This window comes from Malania oleifera, chromosome 13 (genome assembly GCF_029873635.1).
Source record: "Malania oleifera isolate guangnan ecotype guangnan chromosome 13, ASM2987363v1, whole genome shotgun sequence".
NCBI classification, from domain to species: domain Eukaryota; kingdom Viridiplantae; phylum Streptophyta; class Magnoliopsida; order Santalales; family Ximeniaceae; genus Malania; species Malania oleifera.
In genome coordinates this window covers 8,574,309-8,594,384 of record NC_080429.1, presented here as the reverse complement: position 1 = coordinate 8,594,384, position 20,076 = coordinate 8,574,309, and the positions used below count along the sequence as shown (strand labels likewise).

General features: G+C 37.3%; 1 protein-coding gene across 1 annotated transcript in view; it reads right to left on the bottom strand.

The window, feature by feature from the left end:
* The window catches only part of LOC131146810 (uncharacterized), a 28,964-nt gene extending 25,576 nt beyond the window's left edge, over positions 1 to 3,388 (bottom strand). The window contains exon 1 of the mRNA XM_058096605.1: positions 2,850 to 3,388. Within this exon, the coding sequence (XP_057952588.1) occupies positions 2,850 to 2,873 (24 nt within the window). The 5' untranslated portion in view covers positions 2,874 to 3,388. The remainder of the gene's footprint in view (positions 1 to 2,849) is intronic.
* Positions 3,389 to 20,076: the final 16,688 nt, after the last annotated feature.

Below are 20,076 nucleotides of genomic sequence, written 5' to 3'. Positions count from 1 at the left end.
AAGCCTCATTCATGTCATATAATCGTAAATAGTACTCCAAAAAATACACCCAATCATCGAATTCATTGAGCCATCATCATTGGAATTCGAAACTTCTAGGTTAATTCCTTTACTCAAATTATCATTTCAGCCTTCATGCAACTCAAAAGTACGAAAAACAGCAGCTATACCACTTTCCTATTTCGTAAGAAAATCCATTGGCCTCTTACCTAAGGCTCCAACTTCGATTGGTAGCATATTCAAAGCCTTAGTAAAAGACTCCAAGATACTCTCCATGTCTTGTACCCTATGGACAATAGTTCTACTTTTACAGACAGCTCAATGTGTGTCACCATGCTGCCTTGTGTGTGTATTTACTGCAATTATATATCACCAAGGATCCTTATGACTATTTGCTAAGAATCCTTAATCTATTCGGGCAAACCACAACTTCACTCTCAGTTTCTCAAAAACAAACTTCAAGTAAAACAAACCCTCATAAACAACTTAAAAATGGCAGCAATCTGATTCTGATGTTAGCAGCACTTGTAGATCCTTCAAAATGTGTACAAAACTCAGGTAATCAATCTTTCCACCAAGTAACTTCACCAAATTGCAGGTTTTTGTAGGAAAAAATTCACATTACAATGGCTGGAAGCAATTCTTTTTCGGGTTTGGAAGTTGCAGTACAGGGAAAGAAAATTCCACATGTGCTTCACTGGCGCATGGGGTGCATGAGTCTCTAGTGACAAGTTTCCAGCAATGAAACTTCAAACGAAGGTAGATCAGGAAGTGATGATTGCAATAATGGAGGTGGTGGTGGTGTGACCAAAAAAATGCGCAAGAAACTAGGGATTTAAGGAGGGACAACGCCGAGTGGTGCGTGGGACCACACAGCTCGTCAAAAGGTGATGAAATTTCGTGGAAGGGCCTTTCAAAAGTGTCTATTTCGAATGGTACTGATGCTGTTGCAAAACAACTCTTGGGAAGTAGTGTCGAAATTTGAGGTCATGATTGTGATTTGGATGGAAGTTGCAGGTTTTTTTCCTTTCCCCGAAATCTAGGACTAGTAATTGATGTAGACAAGCATAGAAAGTCAGAAATTGAGGGAAAGATACAAAGAATTAAGAAAGAGATAAAGAATGAAGAGAGAAGAAGAAAAATAAGATAGAAGATGGAAGAAGAGAAGAAAACAGCAAAAGATTTGTAGACAGATCAGAGGAAGAAAGAGAATAAAGAGAGAAAATCAGAAATCATAGATAGAATATCATAAATCAGAGAGAGAGAGAGAGATTTATGGAAGAGGAGAAGAAATTAGAGAATATTGGCAAGAGAATATAGAAATCAGAGAAAGAGAGAAAGATATGCAAGAGAATTAGAAATAATAGAAGAAAGAATAGAAGAAAAAGAGGAACAGAGAAGAAGAAAGAGGAAAGGATGCTGCTGGGCAGCAAAGAACAGAGAACTGAAGAGAAAGGAGGGAGAAGAGAGGAGGGAGGAGGAATAATAATGATTGGAAGGAAAATGGGGGGCTGAAAATGGAAGAATGGAGATCATGACTGGGCTCTAATACCAAATGATACAGGACAGTGTCAAGGATCTGCTGTCAAGAGAGAAATTAAAAGAAATTGAAGAGAAGGGAAGGGGAAGTAGGAAAAGAAGGAAGAAGAAGATAAATTTGGGGGGAAAAGATCACACATTACTATTCAGTCAAATTCAACAATAACCACCTCCTATATGGCCTTCACACACTATTTATAAGGAAGCCAATAACACAAGTAATAACACCTATACCCCTAAACATATACGAGACTCACACACCCCAAAAATACACAAATATTGTCAACAAGCCCCCAAAGAACATAATCCTACAACAAGCAACCTAAATACACATAATAAACAACTAATTAACTAAGCACATATGGGTTCAGGACACAATAATCCATTGAACTATTATTTGACATAGGCCTCAAAATTAGGTCAAAATGATCAATCCAAAAACCTGCTTCTCATTCTACATCGAAACATTAACACATTCTTGGCTTTAATATCGTTATTCTTTTATGTAAATGTGTTCCACCAAATCAAAAAGATTTTGATTTATATGTGCAATCTAAGTCACCCAGCTGCAGAACTATGACCAGTTGATGTGTTCCATACACCACTCAGTTCCAGTTTAAGTCAATGCTGAATGGGGTTGTTATTTCATGCTGAAGACAATTTTTTTAAGCTTAGCAGTTTCATTTCCTAGGAAAGCCTTTTGAAGCTTTGCTTTTTATTCTGCATGGCATGACGCATCTATTTTAATTGGCAGAAAAGGAATTGGAGACTGCATGCTGATCATGACAAGTCTTAAGATAACATATATGATGATACTTAAATGTAGTTTGAAATGGGATAAAAATGGAATAGAATGAAAAAAATGTGATGAACTTCATTCCATTCCAAATTCCAATCCCCCCCCCCCCCACCTTGAAGGCGCATCAAACGTATAGTTAGTGGCTTACTGTTTTGTTTGATGTTCTAAATTCTAGAGAAAATAGGAAGCAAAGTAAAAATTGGTTCTAGAAGGTAAGGCTGTGCAATCACCGAAGAACCCGATTTCTTACAAAACCAAACTGCAGAAACCGAGTTCCCCAGAAAAATGAACTTCATAAACCAAATTTCCCAAAGAAAAATTTAACTTCCTAATGCCATTTTCTGCTCATCCACCCCATTTCCTTGAAGAACAATCATACACGCCTATTGAATCGAAGAACAATCAAAGAAAAACATTCAGCTTCCACCAAACAATATTTCATAGCAAATAGGAGAGAGAGAGAGAGAGAGAGAGAGAGAGAGAAGAAGAAGAAGAAGAAGAAGAAGGAGACCTTCGGTTCAGCCCTTCGATTCATACGAACACGAACTGGTTGAAGGCTCACAAGTTGACCAATTCAAGCTTTATAATGCACTGCGAACCCTCGTCCCTGCTCTCTCTTCGATTGTCCGTCACGAACACGAATCACCTGCTCACTGCTTAGCTGCTCTCTCTGATGAACACGATTCCACAAAACCCTCGGCCTTGCTCTCTCTAACGAACACGATTACACGAACATAATTAGAACAAGAATCACCTGCACCGCTTCATTAATCACGCCTGAGTAGTGAGTTTTGAACGCCCGAATCTGAAAGTTGAAACTTGAATTTTCTAAGTTTCTAACCCTAAGAAACTGAGAACCAGAAGCGACATGGGATTTGGGATTTGGGGATCGGAAGTTGGGATTTTGAATTTAGGAATTGGGAATGGCCGAACGGGATGGACAGTGGGCTGGGCTTGGGGCGTTGGACTTGGACAGTTGGACATGGACTACATGCAAGCAAATTTCGTTTTCTCCGGTCCCGAAGCGAACAAGCATTATGAAACCAAAAACCGAACCATCGAACTGAACTTATTTAAAATGGGAACCGAACCGACTGGACCGAATCGGTTTAATTCGGTCGATTTTTACACCACTCCGAGAAGGTGCTCACGGTTTGTTTCTAGTTGATTTTGCTGTATAGGCTGAACCAAGACAAAGAAGCGGGTAAAGTACTACTATCATGCCCTAACAAAAACAGATCAATACAAAGCTAATAGGTTAATGATCAAAAAATTTCAAATTTGACACCACTCGATTCTGATTCACAAGGAAAAGGCATGAAACCAAACTTTTGAATCTTATGCTTTCCCAAATTTTACCTTTCAGAAGTTTTTTTTTTTTTTCAAATTCTAAAATAAACAGCTTGAGTGTAAATTTCCTTCTTAATTTTTTAGACCTTAGGTTTAGATAACCGATCAACTCATCTTTGTTTTTATCAAAATTAGATTAAATCTATTTTTTAAAAATAAGAAACAAACAAAATCCTAAAAAATTTACAAAAAACATTGAAAGTTATAAAAATTGTTAAGTAAATAAATAACAACAACTCACAATCTCAACAACGAACAAAGTGATTTGATGTTGTAGTGGCTTTAATGGATGCTAGGAAAGAAAGAAGAGCAAAGAAGAATTTTTCTTCCCGACAACTTGGCTGAAAAATGGTAGTATGGTTGAAATTTTTTTATTCTTTTCCTTCTTTTTTTTTTCTCTCACTCTTTGTTAAAGTGAGAGGGAGAAATGAGAACCAAAACTAAAGGGGGACCAATAAGTAGATAGAATGACTAAGAAAACTTAAATAGGAATTTGAAAGAAGAAAAATCTTTCAACTTGTAATTTTTTACTCTATGAACAAAAAAAAAAAATTAGACCATATATTTGAAATCAATCACTTTAAAAAATAATAAGATTTCATTATTGCAAATATTGATTATTGAAGAAAATATCTAAATAAGACATGTGTTTATATGTTTCACTTATCCATTTTATTTCAATAATTATTTTCTTGTCATGCGAGTCTATAATGGTCATAGGCCCAAGTAGAATAGTACTATTTCATACTCTTGCAAGCATTATATCACATCACAATTTAACATGAAAACATAAAAATAAAAATTGGTTTTTTAGCTTGAAGTTTAAAACCAATTAACTATAAAATAATATGTTAGAATATATTTGTTACACAAAAATAAAATAGAATTGACCTTTATTGTTTTACTTATTTGCAATATAAGTTTTCATTCTAATGTTTCAAAAAATGAGTTAGAATTTAGACCCATAAGACTAAGAGATATACTTAACATAGATTCTAAAAAAATTATTGAATTTAAATAACATCGTTGAAAGTTTTTCTAAAAATATTCAATTCGCTAATTATTTTGTGTCAAACTTTGTGATTTTTTTAAAAAGCGTGAAATTATTTGAAATAAAAAATTAATTGAAGTAGGCATGATAGTAAAAAGGGAGAATTATTTCATCACTCCTATAGTATGGCACCTTAGAGCTTTCTATTTGACTAGTTAAAAAACCCAACGAATTGAAATTTCTCTAGTAAGAAAGTTCATTTCAAGGCAAACTGTTCATTTATGATGAAGAGAATGAGTCTCAAGATAATGATTTGGAATTCAAACCATATACTTTGTTTTTGGCTATTAGAATACCACATTGAGTTAGGTTCTATAATGGAAGATAATCTATTCTATATTAGTCAAATCTCATATCCATTTTTGCCCCCTTTCAAAACTCATACATAACACTTTAATCTATTAGTTCTATGTTTTATCTATTATATGACTCCTAAGAAACTCAGAAGCACCATTACTAATAGAAGTCACGAGTTGTCCAAAAAAATATAGTCATTGCTTATTTTGTCTATAAACATATTATTTATAGGTTTTCTTTTATAAATAATAATATATTTAAACATATTATTTTATTTTATTTTTTACCACAAGCTTACATATATATAGGTATCTTATTCTTTATTATTAGAGATATCTATACTTTCCATTTTAACACAATATTTATTTTTTATTTTTTCCATTTCTCTTATCTATATATATACCCTTATAATCTATGTGAAAAGATCAATACAGAAAAAATTTTCTCTCAATTTAACATGGTATCAGAGCCCTAGATCTTAACCTCTTTTTTCTTTTCTTTTCTTTTCTTTTCTTTTCTCCTTCGCCGCCGCCGTCAGTCTTCTTCCGCTCTGCTAGTCTCTATTGCAGCTCCGGCGTACGCTTTGCTCCAGTTTCCACTCGGCTCGTCTTCCACTTCCGCTCGGCTCGTTTGAGCCCAATCGCGGCTCGTCTCTGTTCGTGCTCTGGTTTTTTTTTGGCGGTCTAGCCATCACAATTCGGTGTTACTTGTCTTCGTTGTTGGCGTCTCTCCCTCACTCTCCGACAGCTCTCGAGTTCTCGGTTTTCCGTTTTGGCTCACCGGTTCTTAGTTTCGACGCTCTGCTCGTTTTTGCTCTCTATTTTCCGGCAGAAACTCTGCCCCTTTCTCGTCTTTTCTCAGCCTCTGGCGTTCGCTCGGGCTCGTTCATCGTTCGCTCAACCTCTCCGGCAGTCTCTCGTCAACTTTCAATCGTCATCTTCGTCGCCGGCGAAAGCAGCAGCAGCAGCAGCAGTCTCTCGTTTGTTCTCAGTTCTTGGCGTCTTCCATCTTCTCCGGCCATCCCGAAGTGCGCCGTTCATCTTCTCCGACAGTTCTCCAACGTCTCCATTTTTTTTTGGCGATCTGTCTGCTCTTTGTTTTTTTTCGAGTTGCCTTTCAGTTTCTCACCATCTCAATTCGTCTTCACATCTCTCTATTCGTTTCTCCTGCCTTCTTCGTCAGTAGTCTTTGGCTGGTGTATCTCTAGTGTTCGCATTCGGTTCAGTGTCAGTTCTCAGTCCCGGCTGGTGCATCTCCGATGCTCCCTCAGTTTTTTTTCCGTCATCTCGACTAGTTTTCTCCAGTATCACTAATGCTCTCAACAGCTTCTCCAGAGCTCTATTATCCTTTCCGGCGTTTTTCAGACTTGCATGCACGTGGTCCTCTCTCAGCTGCATCTCTGCTTTTGGCATCTTTCCACAATTCTCTCTCAGTTCTCTCACGCAGTAGTCACTGGCGTCATTGCTCCGATCATCTCCTCTAGGCATCTCAGTTCATTTTAGTCTCCGGTGACTTTTGGGTAGTCTCCGGCCAGACCTGCCTTCTCCGACCTCATCTCAATGCACCGTTCTTTCTTCGGTGTCATATCTATTCTTCGGCATACTCAGATTAAGCAATCGCTGAATTTGCTTTTCAGTTCTTACGGTGAGGTTATCAAATCGAAGGTTTATATATTTTTTTGCCGTCACGGAGATCGAATCTGGCTCAATTTGGCGGTTTGATTCATCTGAACTGATCTGACATTATGTCCAACGTCACATCTGGTTCTTCAATAGCTACAAATATTGTCACGGGTTATTCAACTTCTTTTGAAATTGCTATCCCTAGTCTCACTAGTGAACAATGTCGTCGACTCTTTGATCTTTTATCACCCTTGCACACCAACTTTGCCAATTTTGTTGGTAACCTCGCCTCTTGTCATTCTGTTTCTCTTTCTAATACTGAATGGATTGTTGATTCAGGTGCCTCCGATCACATGACTTTCAATTTGTCTTCTCTTGATAGTATTCAGCTTCTCAATCATCCATGCCCCATTAAGCTTCCCAATGGTAACATTGTTTCTATAACTCATACCGACACTATGTGGTTTTCTCCTACTTTCTCTCTTTCTAATGTTCTTTATGTGTCTTCATTTAAATTTAACTTATTATCCATTAACAAACTTACCAAGGATCTCAATTGTGTTGTTATATTTTTTCCAACCTTTTGTGTCTTTCAGGACCTATCAACGAGGAGGCTGATTGGAACGTGTGAAGTACGAGATGGACTTTACCACTATACACCTCCCTCCGCCTCAGTTTTTCACTCTCAGGTGTTTCTAACACTACTCTTTGGCACTAACGTCTTGGTCACCCTTCTATTTCATGTATTCCAAAAACCTTCAATATTGCTTCTTCTCATTTGCCTTGTGATGTTTGTGCTAGAGCGAAACACACTCGTTTACCTTTTTCTTTGAACACAAATAAGAACATATTTTGTTTTAATTGGATTTATTGTGATATATGGGGTGGTTATTCTACAACTTCACTTTCTGGTGCACATTATTTTTTAACAATCGTGGATGATTACTCGCGTGTTACATGGATCTACCTTATGCGCATGAAATCTGATACTTTCGCTTGCCTTAAGAATTTTTGCGCCATGGTTCAAAATCAGTTCAATTGCACTGTTAAGCCCGTGCGCACTGATAATGGTTGAGAATTTCTATTCACTCCACTTCAAACCTTTTTCCATGATCACGACATTTTTCATGAGCGCACATATGTGGATACATCTCAACAGAATGGTGTTGCCGTGCGTAAACATTGTCATCTTCTTAATATGATCGATGTTTACATTTTCAAGCTAATATTCCTATCTCCTTTTGGGGTGAATGCATTCTTACCTCTACTTATTTAATTAACCGCACTCCTTCGCCCAATCTCAATCATCAGTCCCCTTATGAACTTCTTTTTCAGAAACCACCGTCATATACACACCTACACGTGTTTGGATGCTTGTGCTGTCAAACCCTGAACCCGTAGGTGGGTCTCAGGTGTGAATTTAGTAACCTAACCTGTCTTTGTATCAATTTAAAACGTACATGATATAACACAAAAAGAGGGTCTGACCCCGTGGGGTGAACGGATGCCCCATATACATACACATAAAAATTCATACTCATTAAAATACGCAGCGGAATACGGTTTTTTATACATATACAATATCATACCAGAATCTATACAAGCTAGGATATACATTCCCATAATACCAAGCATACCCCAGGTGTCTACAAAACCATCCCGACAACCTGGATATCAAAACTTGTACCTAATAGGTACTAAAAGTAGCTAACGACACTCCGCTTTCAGATATTAGGATGCTAATTACGGCTACCCGAAGGACTTGAAAAACATTGTACGTACATTCGGGATAAGACACCTCTCAGTAAGGAAGAAAACAGGTTATATCAGTGTGTGGCATACAGTGTTATTTTACATACTTCATAACACTATAAAATACGATACAGTTCGAAACATTTCCATACAGTTTCATTCAGTTATATACAGTTCCAGTATTTTCACAAAACCATTCCAGTATATACGATACCCAAAACATAGGGTCAGTGTCGTCATACTAGTATGCAATTACACAAGGTCACCTAAGTCTCACAGCGATTACATTGCTACATACGCAACTACGCTGCGACGACCGAGGCCCACAATGATTACATTGCTTCATACACAACTACACAAGGTCACCTAAGTCTCACAACGATTACATGGCTACATACGCAACTATGCTACGACGACCGAGGCCCACAGTGATTACATTGCTCCATACGCAACTACACAAGGTCACCTAAGTCTCACAACGATTACATTGCTACATACGCAACTACGCTCTAACAACTGAGGCCTACAGTGATTACATTGCTTCATACGCAACTACACAAGGTCACCTAAGTCTCACAACGATTACATTGCTACATACGCAACTACGCTACGACGACTGAGGCCCACAATGATTACATTGCTCCATACGCAACTACACAAGGTCACCTAAGTCTCACAACGATTACATTGCTACATACGCAACTACGCTGTGACGACCGAGGCCTATAGTGATTACATTGCTCCATACGGTGTAGAACACGTCCATCAGTGACCAGCCGGAACATATTGGTGATATTTCACACCCTGGATATAGAGCCAGCCACTCTTACCCATGGTAATTAACCGGTACATGGCACAGCGTACGGTAATTAGCCGCCACATAGTTGTTTTGGTATACAGTAATTAGTCGCTCGTAGCCGATTTCACAAAACTTGTAATCATTTTGGAACTCACATTCCTATACATTTCAGCGTACGATAATTAGCCGCCACATAACTGTTTTACAAATACTTGGAACAATTACATACGACCATACATACCACACTTATTTGGTTTAGGGTAAATCATATCGTTTTCCATTTCAAGTATATAGTTTATGCAAATATGGATAATAGTCATCTCAATAATACAGTTTAAACAAAACGAACGGTTTTCCAAACAAAGTAGAGATGATACCCAAAATCCCCAATTTTTTTCGAAAACTGTAACTCGAAAATCCCGTATTTACCCGACAGATTTCTCCAAATAAGTTATCAAAACATATATACGATCGAAACCTACAAGCTTATCGATCCTGATTTTGAAAATAAACTGATATAAACAGAATCCCCTTACCTTAACCCGAATTCCAACTACGAACTCGACGATCCCCAAAACTACGAACTGAGACTTCAAAACCTATAAACCACAATACAACACATACTTACAATTCGTACTACAACACATATACTGAATCAGAAACGAAAATCGAGGTAAGCCCGAAACCCAAAATCGCTCAAAACAAGATTCCGATCTGCTAGAAACGTAGAGAATCATTCCCTGATCCTCGCAGTAACATTGGATTTACGAATTAGGCGAAGAACGACGAAGAAATCGAGGAGAGAGAGAGAGCTTCGAGTTCTAAAGAAAGAGGGAGAGGATTTCTAAATCTTAGCCAAGAGGCAACCCCAAAATATCCTTTAAAGGCCTTTGACTCGGGTGGATTCGTCGACGAATTGGCGTCCTCGTCGACGAGTCCGCCATTACCTTCATTGACGAAGAGGTGGCCTTGTCGACGAGCCAGATATTTCCAATTTCTCCGAACCTCTCGGCATTCCCTCGTCGACAAGCCTTTGAATTTCGCCGACAAGGAGCCTTCAACCTTCGTCGACGAATGATGGCCTCGTCGATGAAGTCTGTACAATTTACCTTTTTACCCTTTTTTCAATATTAAACCCACATACTACGATTCGGGTTCTTACATGTGCTATGCCCACACTACTCGTCAACACCGCGATAAATTCTCTCCCCGTGCTCTTCGCCGTGTTTTCTTAGGATATCCTACTCATCATAAAGCTTATTGTGTTTACGATCTTGAAAACAAAAAAAATTTCATCTCTCGTGATGTCACTTTTGAAAAAAATATTTTTCTCTATCATCTCATCTCTCCAACTTCTACATCTTCTCCAGTCCTTCCTCTTCCTATTCCTGATATACATCCTTCCAACACTTTACCTCCTCCTCCAACCACACCTAACCCTAGCTCCTTATCTCTCTCTCCTTCTCCCTTGGTCTCCTCCCCGACACCCCCACCCTCACCCACCTCCATCCCCTCCACCACCCCCTCCACCAACCTTTTCACGGCCCAAACGAGTTGTCACACATCCCTCTCACTTGGCTGATTATATCTGCCCTACTTTACTAAAGTCCTCCATGGCTTCACAAGTTTCAAGATGTCCTTCAAGTACGGTTCATTGTCTCTCCTCTTTTTTATCTTATCACCGTTTCTTTACTCAACATTTGGCTTTTCTTTTTGTTATGTCCCAACATCCCGAACCCACCTCATATTCTTAGGTTGTGCTACACTCCCATTGGCGTGATGCCATGACTTCTGAAATCCAAGCCTTAGAAACCAATAATACATGGGTTCTTCAATACCTTCCACTTGGAAAAAAACCAATTGGCTGTAAATGGGTGTTCAAAACAAAACTCCAGGCTGATGAACCCATAGAGCGATACAAAGCTCGCTTGGTGGCCAAGGGTTACACTCAGGTAGAAGGTTTGGATTATCATGATATTTTTGCTCATGTTGCTAAACTCGTTACTGTCATGTGTGTTCTTGTAGTGGCGGTCGCTCAGAATTGGCATCTCCTTTAATTGGACGTCAACAACGTTTTTCTCCATAGTGACCTCGATGAGGAGGTTTATATGATCCCTCCCTCGAGTTATTTCAAATAGGGGGAGACTCGTGTTTGTCATCTTCAAAAATCTCTCTATGGCCTCGAGCAAGCTTCTCGCAATTGGTTCTCTAAATTATCTTCTGTTTTACTTGCTGCGGATTTCACTCAATCTCAGACCGATCACTCTCTTTTCACCCGCTTTCGGGGTCAATCTTTTACTCTTATACTTGTTTATGTTGATAACATTCTCATGGCAGACAATGATCTCTCCGATATTAGCACTTTCAAGTCATGCTTGCTCAGAAATTCAAACTCAAGGATCTTGGCAAATTGAAGTATTTCCTTCGCCTTGAAGTAGCTCGCTCTCCCACTGGCATTTTTCTGAACCAACGCAAATATGCTCTTAACATCCTCACTGATAGTGGTCATCTGAGTGCTCGTCCTGCCCACTTTCCCATGGAACAAAATCTGAAGCTTAATAATACTGATGGTGATCTTCCCTCTGATCCCAGCTCGTTTCGGTGACTCGTTGGACGTTTGATCTATCTCACCATCACTCGTCCCGACATTGTATTTTCAGTCAATATTCTCAGTCAATTTATACACCAGCCCAAACAACCGCATTATGATGCTGCTATACGTGTTCTTTGATACATTAAGGCATCTCCAGGTCAAGGCTTATTTTTTCCTACTTGCAACACTCTTCAAGTCTCCGCTTATTCTGATTCAGATTGGGCTAGTTGTTCACTCACTCGTCGCTCCACCACTGGGTTTTTCATTTAGTTGGGCACTAGTCCAATTTCCTGGCGCACTAAGAAACAAACTACATTCTCTCGCTTCTCCGCTGAAGCTGAGTACCGGGCACTTGCTTCCACTACTTATGTTACATGGCTTAAAACTCTTTTAACTGATCTTGGCATACCGCATTCTCAGTCTATGCTTTTATATTGTGACAACCAAGCGACTCTTCACATTGCTTAGAATCCTATTTTCCACAAACGTACCAAACATATTGAAATCGATTGTCATATTGTTCGTAAAAAGTTACGGGTTGACCTCTTCTTCATTAAGCATATTCCTACCCATAGTCAGCTTACCGATATATTCACCAAAGCTTTGGGTCGTGATCATTTCCAAAACTTATCACGCAAGTTGAGCATTACGGATCTCCATGCTCAAACTTGAGAGGGAGTATTATAGATATCTACAATTTTCATTTTAGCACAATATTTACTTTCCATTTTTTCATATTCTCTTATATATACCCTTGTAATCTATGTGAAAAGATCAATACAGAAAAACTTTTCTCCCAATTTAACATCTATTTTTCTTTTCCAATACAAGACAACTCACAAATTACTTTTTCAAGTTTTAAGTAAATAATTGAACTGTTCCACAACTCAATTGTATTTGTTACTTTAAGATGGGAAATACAATCCTATACTACTCAAATCTCGTCTTAGGATGCAAACGAGTCAAGTAATCAATGAGCTACTCAATATTCACTCAATTCGACAATGACTCATTTTAATCTCATTTGTCGAGATAAATGATTCAATTTCAAATTTATATATGAAACTTAAAACTAAATAAGTTAATCTTTACATATACCATATTTGACTCATTGAACTCATGATGTAACTTATTTAGCTCACAAGTCAAGTTATTTATGGACTCAACGATAAATTTATTTAATATACTCACAAGTTAACTCATTAACTTTATTAACTTTTTTTTGTACTTAAGCTCAAAGTTTGACTCATCCATCCATAAATTTGATTTAGAATTAATTGTAAATTAATTTCATTTCTATGTATTTATTTATTTTTAAAGATAAATTTATATATATATATTTATTAAAAATATTTTCTCCCAAGTCACACCAATCACATATTTTTATATATCTTCTAGCTTAGTTTTTTTTTTTTTTCACATAACAATGGACAATAAAATACAACGAAATAACCAATTTTGGTTGCAAATGAAGTGAATCATTTGTCTATTTATATTAACGAATATTTTCATGCTTTGCAAAATAGGGAACATGAATTTTGAATTTTTGATTTAGAAGGTTACAAGTTCAAAACCAAAAGCGTCCAAATGCAGTCATATTTGTCGGTTGCAGGGCAGGGCTTATGTGCTTTTGTGGTGGCTACCTAATGAAAATGACACAGCCAACCAAGAGCGTTCCAAATTCAAGGGATTTCAACAAGTTTTCCCACCATTCCAAGAGATTTCTTCACATGCATGCACACTATTTTTAAAGGGCAAAATATACTTTTTTTATTTATTAATAAAATGATGTAAATGTTTTTTTTTGAGGTTTTAAAAATTATATGGACTTAAAAAAATTTTCCAAAATTTTAAAATTTTCACAAATCTTTTTTGTAGTTTCAAAAATTGTATGAGCTTCTCATAAAAATTCATTTTTAAGATATTTGTGTCCACTTCCTCCCTTTTTTTTAAAAAAAAAAAGAAGAAGAAGAACGGAATCTCCATTTATTTATTGATATACCCTCACTTTTGACGGAGGAATACCGTGGTTACAAGACAAGTAATGAGAACTTACATATAAAAATAAAATAAAATTAAAAGTCTCCTAAAAATAACACCAACATCCAACCAAAACAGGACTATAAGTCCAAACAAATCTAAACAAGTGTTAGGACCCTGTGAGCAACCAGAAAAATATAACACCAGAAATTTCACGTGATTCGGTCAAGATCGACCTACGTCCATGGAGCACACCACTAATTCACTATTCGCCGAAAAAATACAACTCTCTCTTGCTCTCACTCCCTTCCTCCTCTCTTTCTTCTCTCTGCTCTCTGAGCTTTTCTTCTGTTTCTTTTGTATTCCTCAGCTTTCTATTTATAGGGCTGATATTTAAAACACAATTAAATACATTAAATTACAAACTTGGGAGGTTTATAATCATGAGATAAATGGAGATGAATGGTGGATAAATGTCCAGCTTACAACGCGTCATTTATCTCCTCACGCGTGTCTCTAGCTCAGCAGCTTTATCTCCTCACGCGTGTCTCCAGCTCAGCGTCTCTTGGCTCCAGCACAACAATCTCCCACTTGGAGACGGAAACACCTCCTCAACCAGTATCATGAATAAGTGATGTGCTCAAAATATGTTTTCAGGCATGAAGACTAACTGAAGTTGAACTAAACTTCAGTTTCTCTGTAGTCACCACCTTCTGTTTGCTCGATTCCTGCGGACTAATCTTATGGCTGTCAGCTTCACAACTGGTACAAAGATGCTGGTGTAGTCAATCCCTTCCTTCTGTTCGAAGCCTTTGACTACCAACCGAGGCTTGTACCTTTTGGAGCCGTCATGCTCCTCTTTGATTCCGTACACCCACTTGTTGTGAAGGTCTTTGGGCAACTCAGCTAGTTCTCACATTCTGTTGGAGGTGAGGGATTTCATCTCATCCTTCATCGCAAGCTCCCACTTGCTCGTATCTGCCACCTGACATGCTTCATCATAGCATTCAGGCTCTCCTCCATCTATAGGAAGTAAGTAATCAATATACCTTATGTTTGGTACATGGGACCGAGTAGATCTTCTAAGCTCTGGAGCTGGAGTAGGAGGCGGGGGTGCGACGATCTGCTCCACTGGTTCCTCCACCTGAGGATTCTCGTCATTCTACTGTTGTGTCCCAACACATTTTAAGTGGACTAGTTCTAGTCTCTTCTTCTTTGGGGCACGGGTGTTTATCTGGAAACTAACCCTCTTATTTTTCTTGACTATATAATCCTCATACATGTCAATTTGTACTGATTGTAGACCACTAAATTTTCCCTTTGAGTGCATCACCCTGAGTCCCTTCTCACTCATGTGACCGAGTCGTTGGTGCCAGATGTTACTGTCATCAATTTTTGCAGCCACTGAAATAGACATGGAGGCATTGGAAGTTAGAAAAAGTGTTTTGCTTTTCTTACCTCGCACAATATTTAGTACACCCTTTGAAACTTTCCATTCATCGCCAATGAATTTCGTCGTGTATCCCTTATCTGCCAACTGACCAACTGAGATCAAATTCTTTCTTAGGTCAGGAATATATTTGACATCCTTCAGCTTCCATACTGACCCGTTTATATTGATCTTCACAACTATCTTACCGGTTATGTCGCAAGGTTGATCGTTGCCAAGGTACACCTTACCAAAATTATCTCGTGTGTAATCTCTGCAGCAAGTGGCATGAAATGAGGCTCCGGAGTCTAAGTCTCAAGAATCTTGCTTGCTCTCCAAAGAGCAGATCAACAACTCATCATTTTTGGAAGCAATATTTGCTTCTGTCTTTGTCCTCAGCTCGTATTCTTTCTTCTGACTTTTGCATTGGTTCTTGTAATGACCAGTTTTTCCACAATTCGAGCACTCAATAACTTTTGTGCTCTGGGAACCTGTGTCCTGAGAACCTCTGGGATTTTTGTATTTAAACCGCCTAGGCCTAGATCTGCCGCGGTTGTTTGATCGTCCATGCCTGTTTCCTCTACCTTGACTCTCCATGTTCAAGGCTGAACTCAAAGTGGAGCCATGGTTCAACTGCATTATGATTTTCTCCGTCAAAATCATGCTGATAACGTCATCATATACAAGCTTTGATTTTCTTGCGGAGCTACTGATGCCAGTAACAACACCATTCCAACTTTCAGGCAACTGACTGAGAATCAGTAGGGCATGAATCTCATTATTAAACGTTATCCCAACTAAGACGAGTTGATCCGACAACTCATTGAAATTATTCAAATGTCTGCTTAAACTTTCACCTATAGACATGCTCATCGTAAATAATATTTTCATGAGATGTACCTTGTTTGCTGCTGAAGGCTGCTCGTACATAGTAGAGAGCGCATCCATCAGAGACTTGGTGGATGATATATGCTTGATATTGAACTCTACAGACTTCGACTACGTCATTCTGATAGCTTCGAGAGCTTTTCGATTAAGCAACTCCCACTCGTCCTCGTTCATGGATGCTGGCTTACCCTTAAATGGTAAGTGCAATTCTTTCCCAAATAAATAATCTTCAATTTGCATCTTCCAGAAACCGAAATTATTTCCGTTGAACATTTCGATTTTTGAGCTCTTTTCATTTGATATCTCGATTCACTGATCTAAAGATATAATTAGCTCAAATAGATAGTACGATTGGATCCAAAATGGTCGAAAACCTTAGAAATGGTTCAATTCGCTCGAAGAACGGATCCAAAACGACTCTAAATAGCTTAGTCAAAGTTATGGCCAAATCTGGTAAAACTGGTCAATTATGTTGACGTGGGGCCTGACGTGGCACTGGATGATGTGGAAGTGCTGATGTGGCGGGTGCTGACATGGTAGTGGGGTCCACCTGCTGACGGGGCAGTGCGTCCACTTGTTGACGTGGCAGTGGGGTCCACCTATGCTGACGTGGCGGCTGACGTGTCACCCGACTGACGTGGCACAGATGACATGGTAGCGACGTGGCGCCCCGAGTCTGGATGGGTTCGAGTCGGATACGAATCCGCGGACCGGGTCGTGGGTTGATCCGATCTGAGAGAGGCTCAAGGTCGAGTTGAGGCGATCTGGATAAGGAAGACGCGTGGCAACGCGTGGGGCACGTGAGCAACAGTCACCATCGTGTAACCGGCGCGTGGCGAGGCATCCTACTCTGGCGTGGCGTGTGAGGGCGCGTGAAGCTTCGTTTGAGCTCCTTTCAAGCTCCGGTTTGCACGGTTCTCTTTGCCTCGGCAAGCTGAATGTGATGGTGGCCTCAAAACTCAGTTTCGAGCCTTTAGACAGAGCTCTGATTTTAGGATCACTTCTGATCTAGTTTTTCCTGCTCCAACCGGGCTTTAATACCACTTGTTATGATCCTATGAGCAACTAGAAAGATATGACACCAAAAATTTAACGTGGTTCGGTCAAGATCGACCTACTTCCACGAAGCACACCACTAATTCACTATTTGCTGGAAAATTACAACTCTATTTTCCTCTCACTCTCCTCCTCCTGTCTTTCTTCTCTTTGCTTTTTGAGCTTTTCTTCTGTTTCTTTTGTATTCCTCAGCTTTCTATTTATATGGCTGATATTTAAATCACAATTAAATACATTAAATTACAAATTTGGGAGGTTTACAATCATGAGATAAATGGAGATGAATGGTGGATAAATGTCCAGCTTGCAATGCATCATTTATTTCCTCACGCGTGTCTCCAGCTCAGCAGCTTTATCTCCTCACGCCTGTCTCCAGCTCAGCGTCTTTTGGCTCCAGCACAACAACAAGGACCTACTAACTAATAAAACACCACACACATCAAATCAAACAAAATAAAAAAACAAACATATACCAATACCAAAAGGAAACCAGCTAAACATATCTCATATAAGTCGTACCATCTTATCCAGTTTATATAAATCATTGATAACTCTAGGAAGTTGACTACTATTTATAAACAAACTATTCTTCCACATAAAACCTTGTCAAACCAAAGCATCTGCCACTTTATTCCCTTATCTATACCAATGATTTATAGAAAAGTCTACTCCCTTCAATAAATCAATAAACTACTCCCAAAAATCCTACAAATATCACAAGAAGCACTTACTGGATCTTATCAAATTTACTACAATATTCGAATCACATTCAATATCAATACTTTGTTTTCTATTAAATAATAGAAAATTGTTTGAGAAACTTTAGAAGAAGCTTGTCAAATTATTAAAATTTCAAGGAGACATGCATTTTTCTTTTCAAACAAAGAGAGTTCTTAAAATTTTTTAGACTTAAGGGTCTATTTTTTTGTGAAAAATAAATTTTATTTTTTATTTTAGTTTTAAAAAACTAATTTTTCATTTTTATGGCATTTGTATGAATCAAATGGACAAAAAAATAAACAATTTTGACTTTATTTGTTTGTGGAAATAGTTTTAATTTTTATTTATATTTTTAAAAAATAATACAAAAAATGCCGCATTATTTTTCAAAATTTCAATTTTATATAGAAAATTGAAAGCATTTTTTATTATTTTTCTAAATTTATAATTCTTATATTGCATTTGCGAACATGAAATTCAGATTTCGGACTTCAATTTGTATTAATTATGTATAGAATTTCTTCTAAATCCACACAAATCTAAATTCAAACTCTAAAACTTTAAATATTACTTTATATAATTTATGAAAAATTCAAAAATAATTTATCAATAAAAAATTATTTTGCACAGTTAAACAAACTCTTTTTTTATTTTTATTTTTTAAATTAAAAAAACTAAAAATTATTTATAATTTTATAATTTTTTAAAATAAAAAAATTATTCATAAAAACTCGAGGGAAATAATCATCTTTCGACCTAAATTAAAAGGGAAAAGTAGAATGGTGGACCAGTTAAGCATGAGTACAGCTTTTGAGCAATTTGGCATTAAAGATAATTGAACAAAAACGAAAGAATTCTTATGGGATGAGGCCAGGAGGGCCGTGCCATAGTTCACACCTTGAAGGTGGTTGATGCCAACCGAGAAGATTCTTTTTGAAATGGCGACGCTGGCATGCACTTCTGCACTGCAACTCAACATTTTCAAAAGTCTCTGCGAGTACCATACAGAAATTTCTCAATCTTTTCTTTGTTTTTTGGTTTTTTTGGTTAGCGTGACACTTAGACTAATTCATCGCCCACGCTGTCTGACCCTACTAAGAGGTAAATTCAGGTTTTTGTTCAGCAAAATAGAAATAAAACCCAGATTTTAGCGTGACACTCAGACTAATCCCTCGCCCACGCTGCTTGGCCCTATAGCCAACGCAAGAGGTAAATTCAGGTTTTTATTCAGCAAAACAGAAATTAAACCCAGATTTATACTGTCAATTCACAGGACAGGAGTAGGATGGGCAACTTTTAGGTTGGACCCATCATTGGATTTATCCACAGAAACTAATTTTACACTCTTTTTCCATTTATGAGTTTGAATTTCCGATTTTGAATTTGAATTTGTGTGAATTTAAACAAAATATAGTATAAAATTCATACAAATTTAAATTCAAAACACAAAATTCAAATTCATACTCGCAAACACTTTCTCTATATTCTTGTACAGCCTTCAAATTTGTTCACCATTTATTTTCTCGTGTCTTTTTGAATATGCTATTACACCTATGAAGGTTTTTTACGCCTATTAAAATACCTCACAAAGTAATTTGAAATTTTTAAAAAATATATATATAAATGGAGGATGGTTGTTTTTGTCAATAAAAAATATAAAAATTAATCTGTCATTAAGTGGATGCGGGTCTTCAAGAAATATTTTGACAATTGTTAGAAATTTAGACACTTAAGTGTCATATTAAAATTTACAATTTCTAAAATTTATTAAAAAGACACAACTTTTCTAAACTTTTAAAAATCTAATGGATTTTCCTTGAAATTTTCTTAAAAAATTAGATTTCTCTTAACATTTTATTTTTGGAACCCTTACACCTTTCAAAAGATTTATTTATTTTTTTTCAAAATATAAGATAGATTTGTATCTGTTCGAAGAAAAAACCTGAGAGAAGGTTTATGAAAATTTTGGAACCTCAAGATAAATGTTTAATCTAATATTTTTAAAATCATAAGGAAGGTCAATATTTTTTCCCTTAGCCATAGGGAGGTCAATATATCCATTATCTCAACTCTCCCATAACCTATTTAAAAATTTTAAAATCGTAGATCGCACACTTGTATAGCTCACCCTTAGTAAATATTTTTAATAATTTTTTAAAAATATGTAATTATACTTTTTGATCATACATACATCTTAGCAC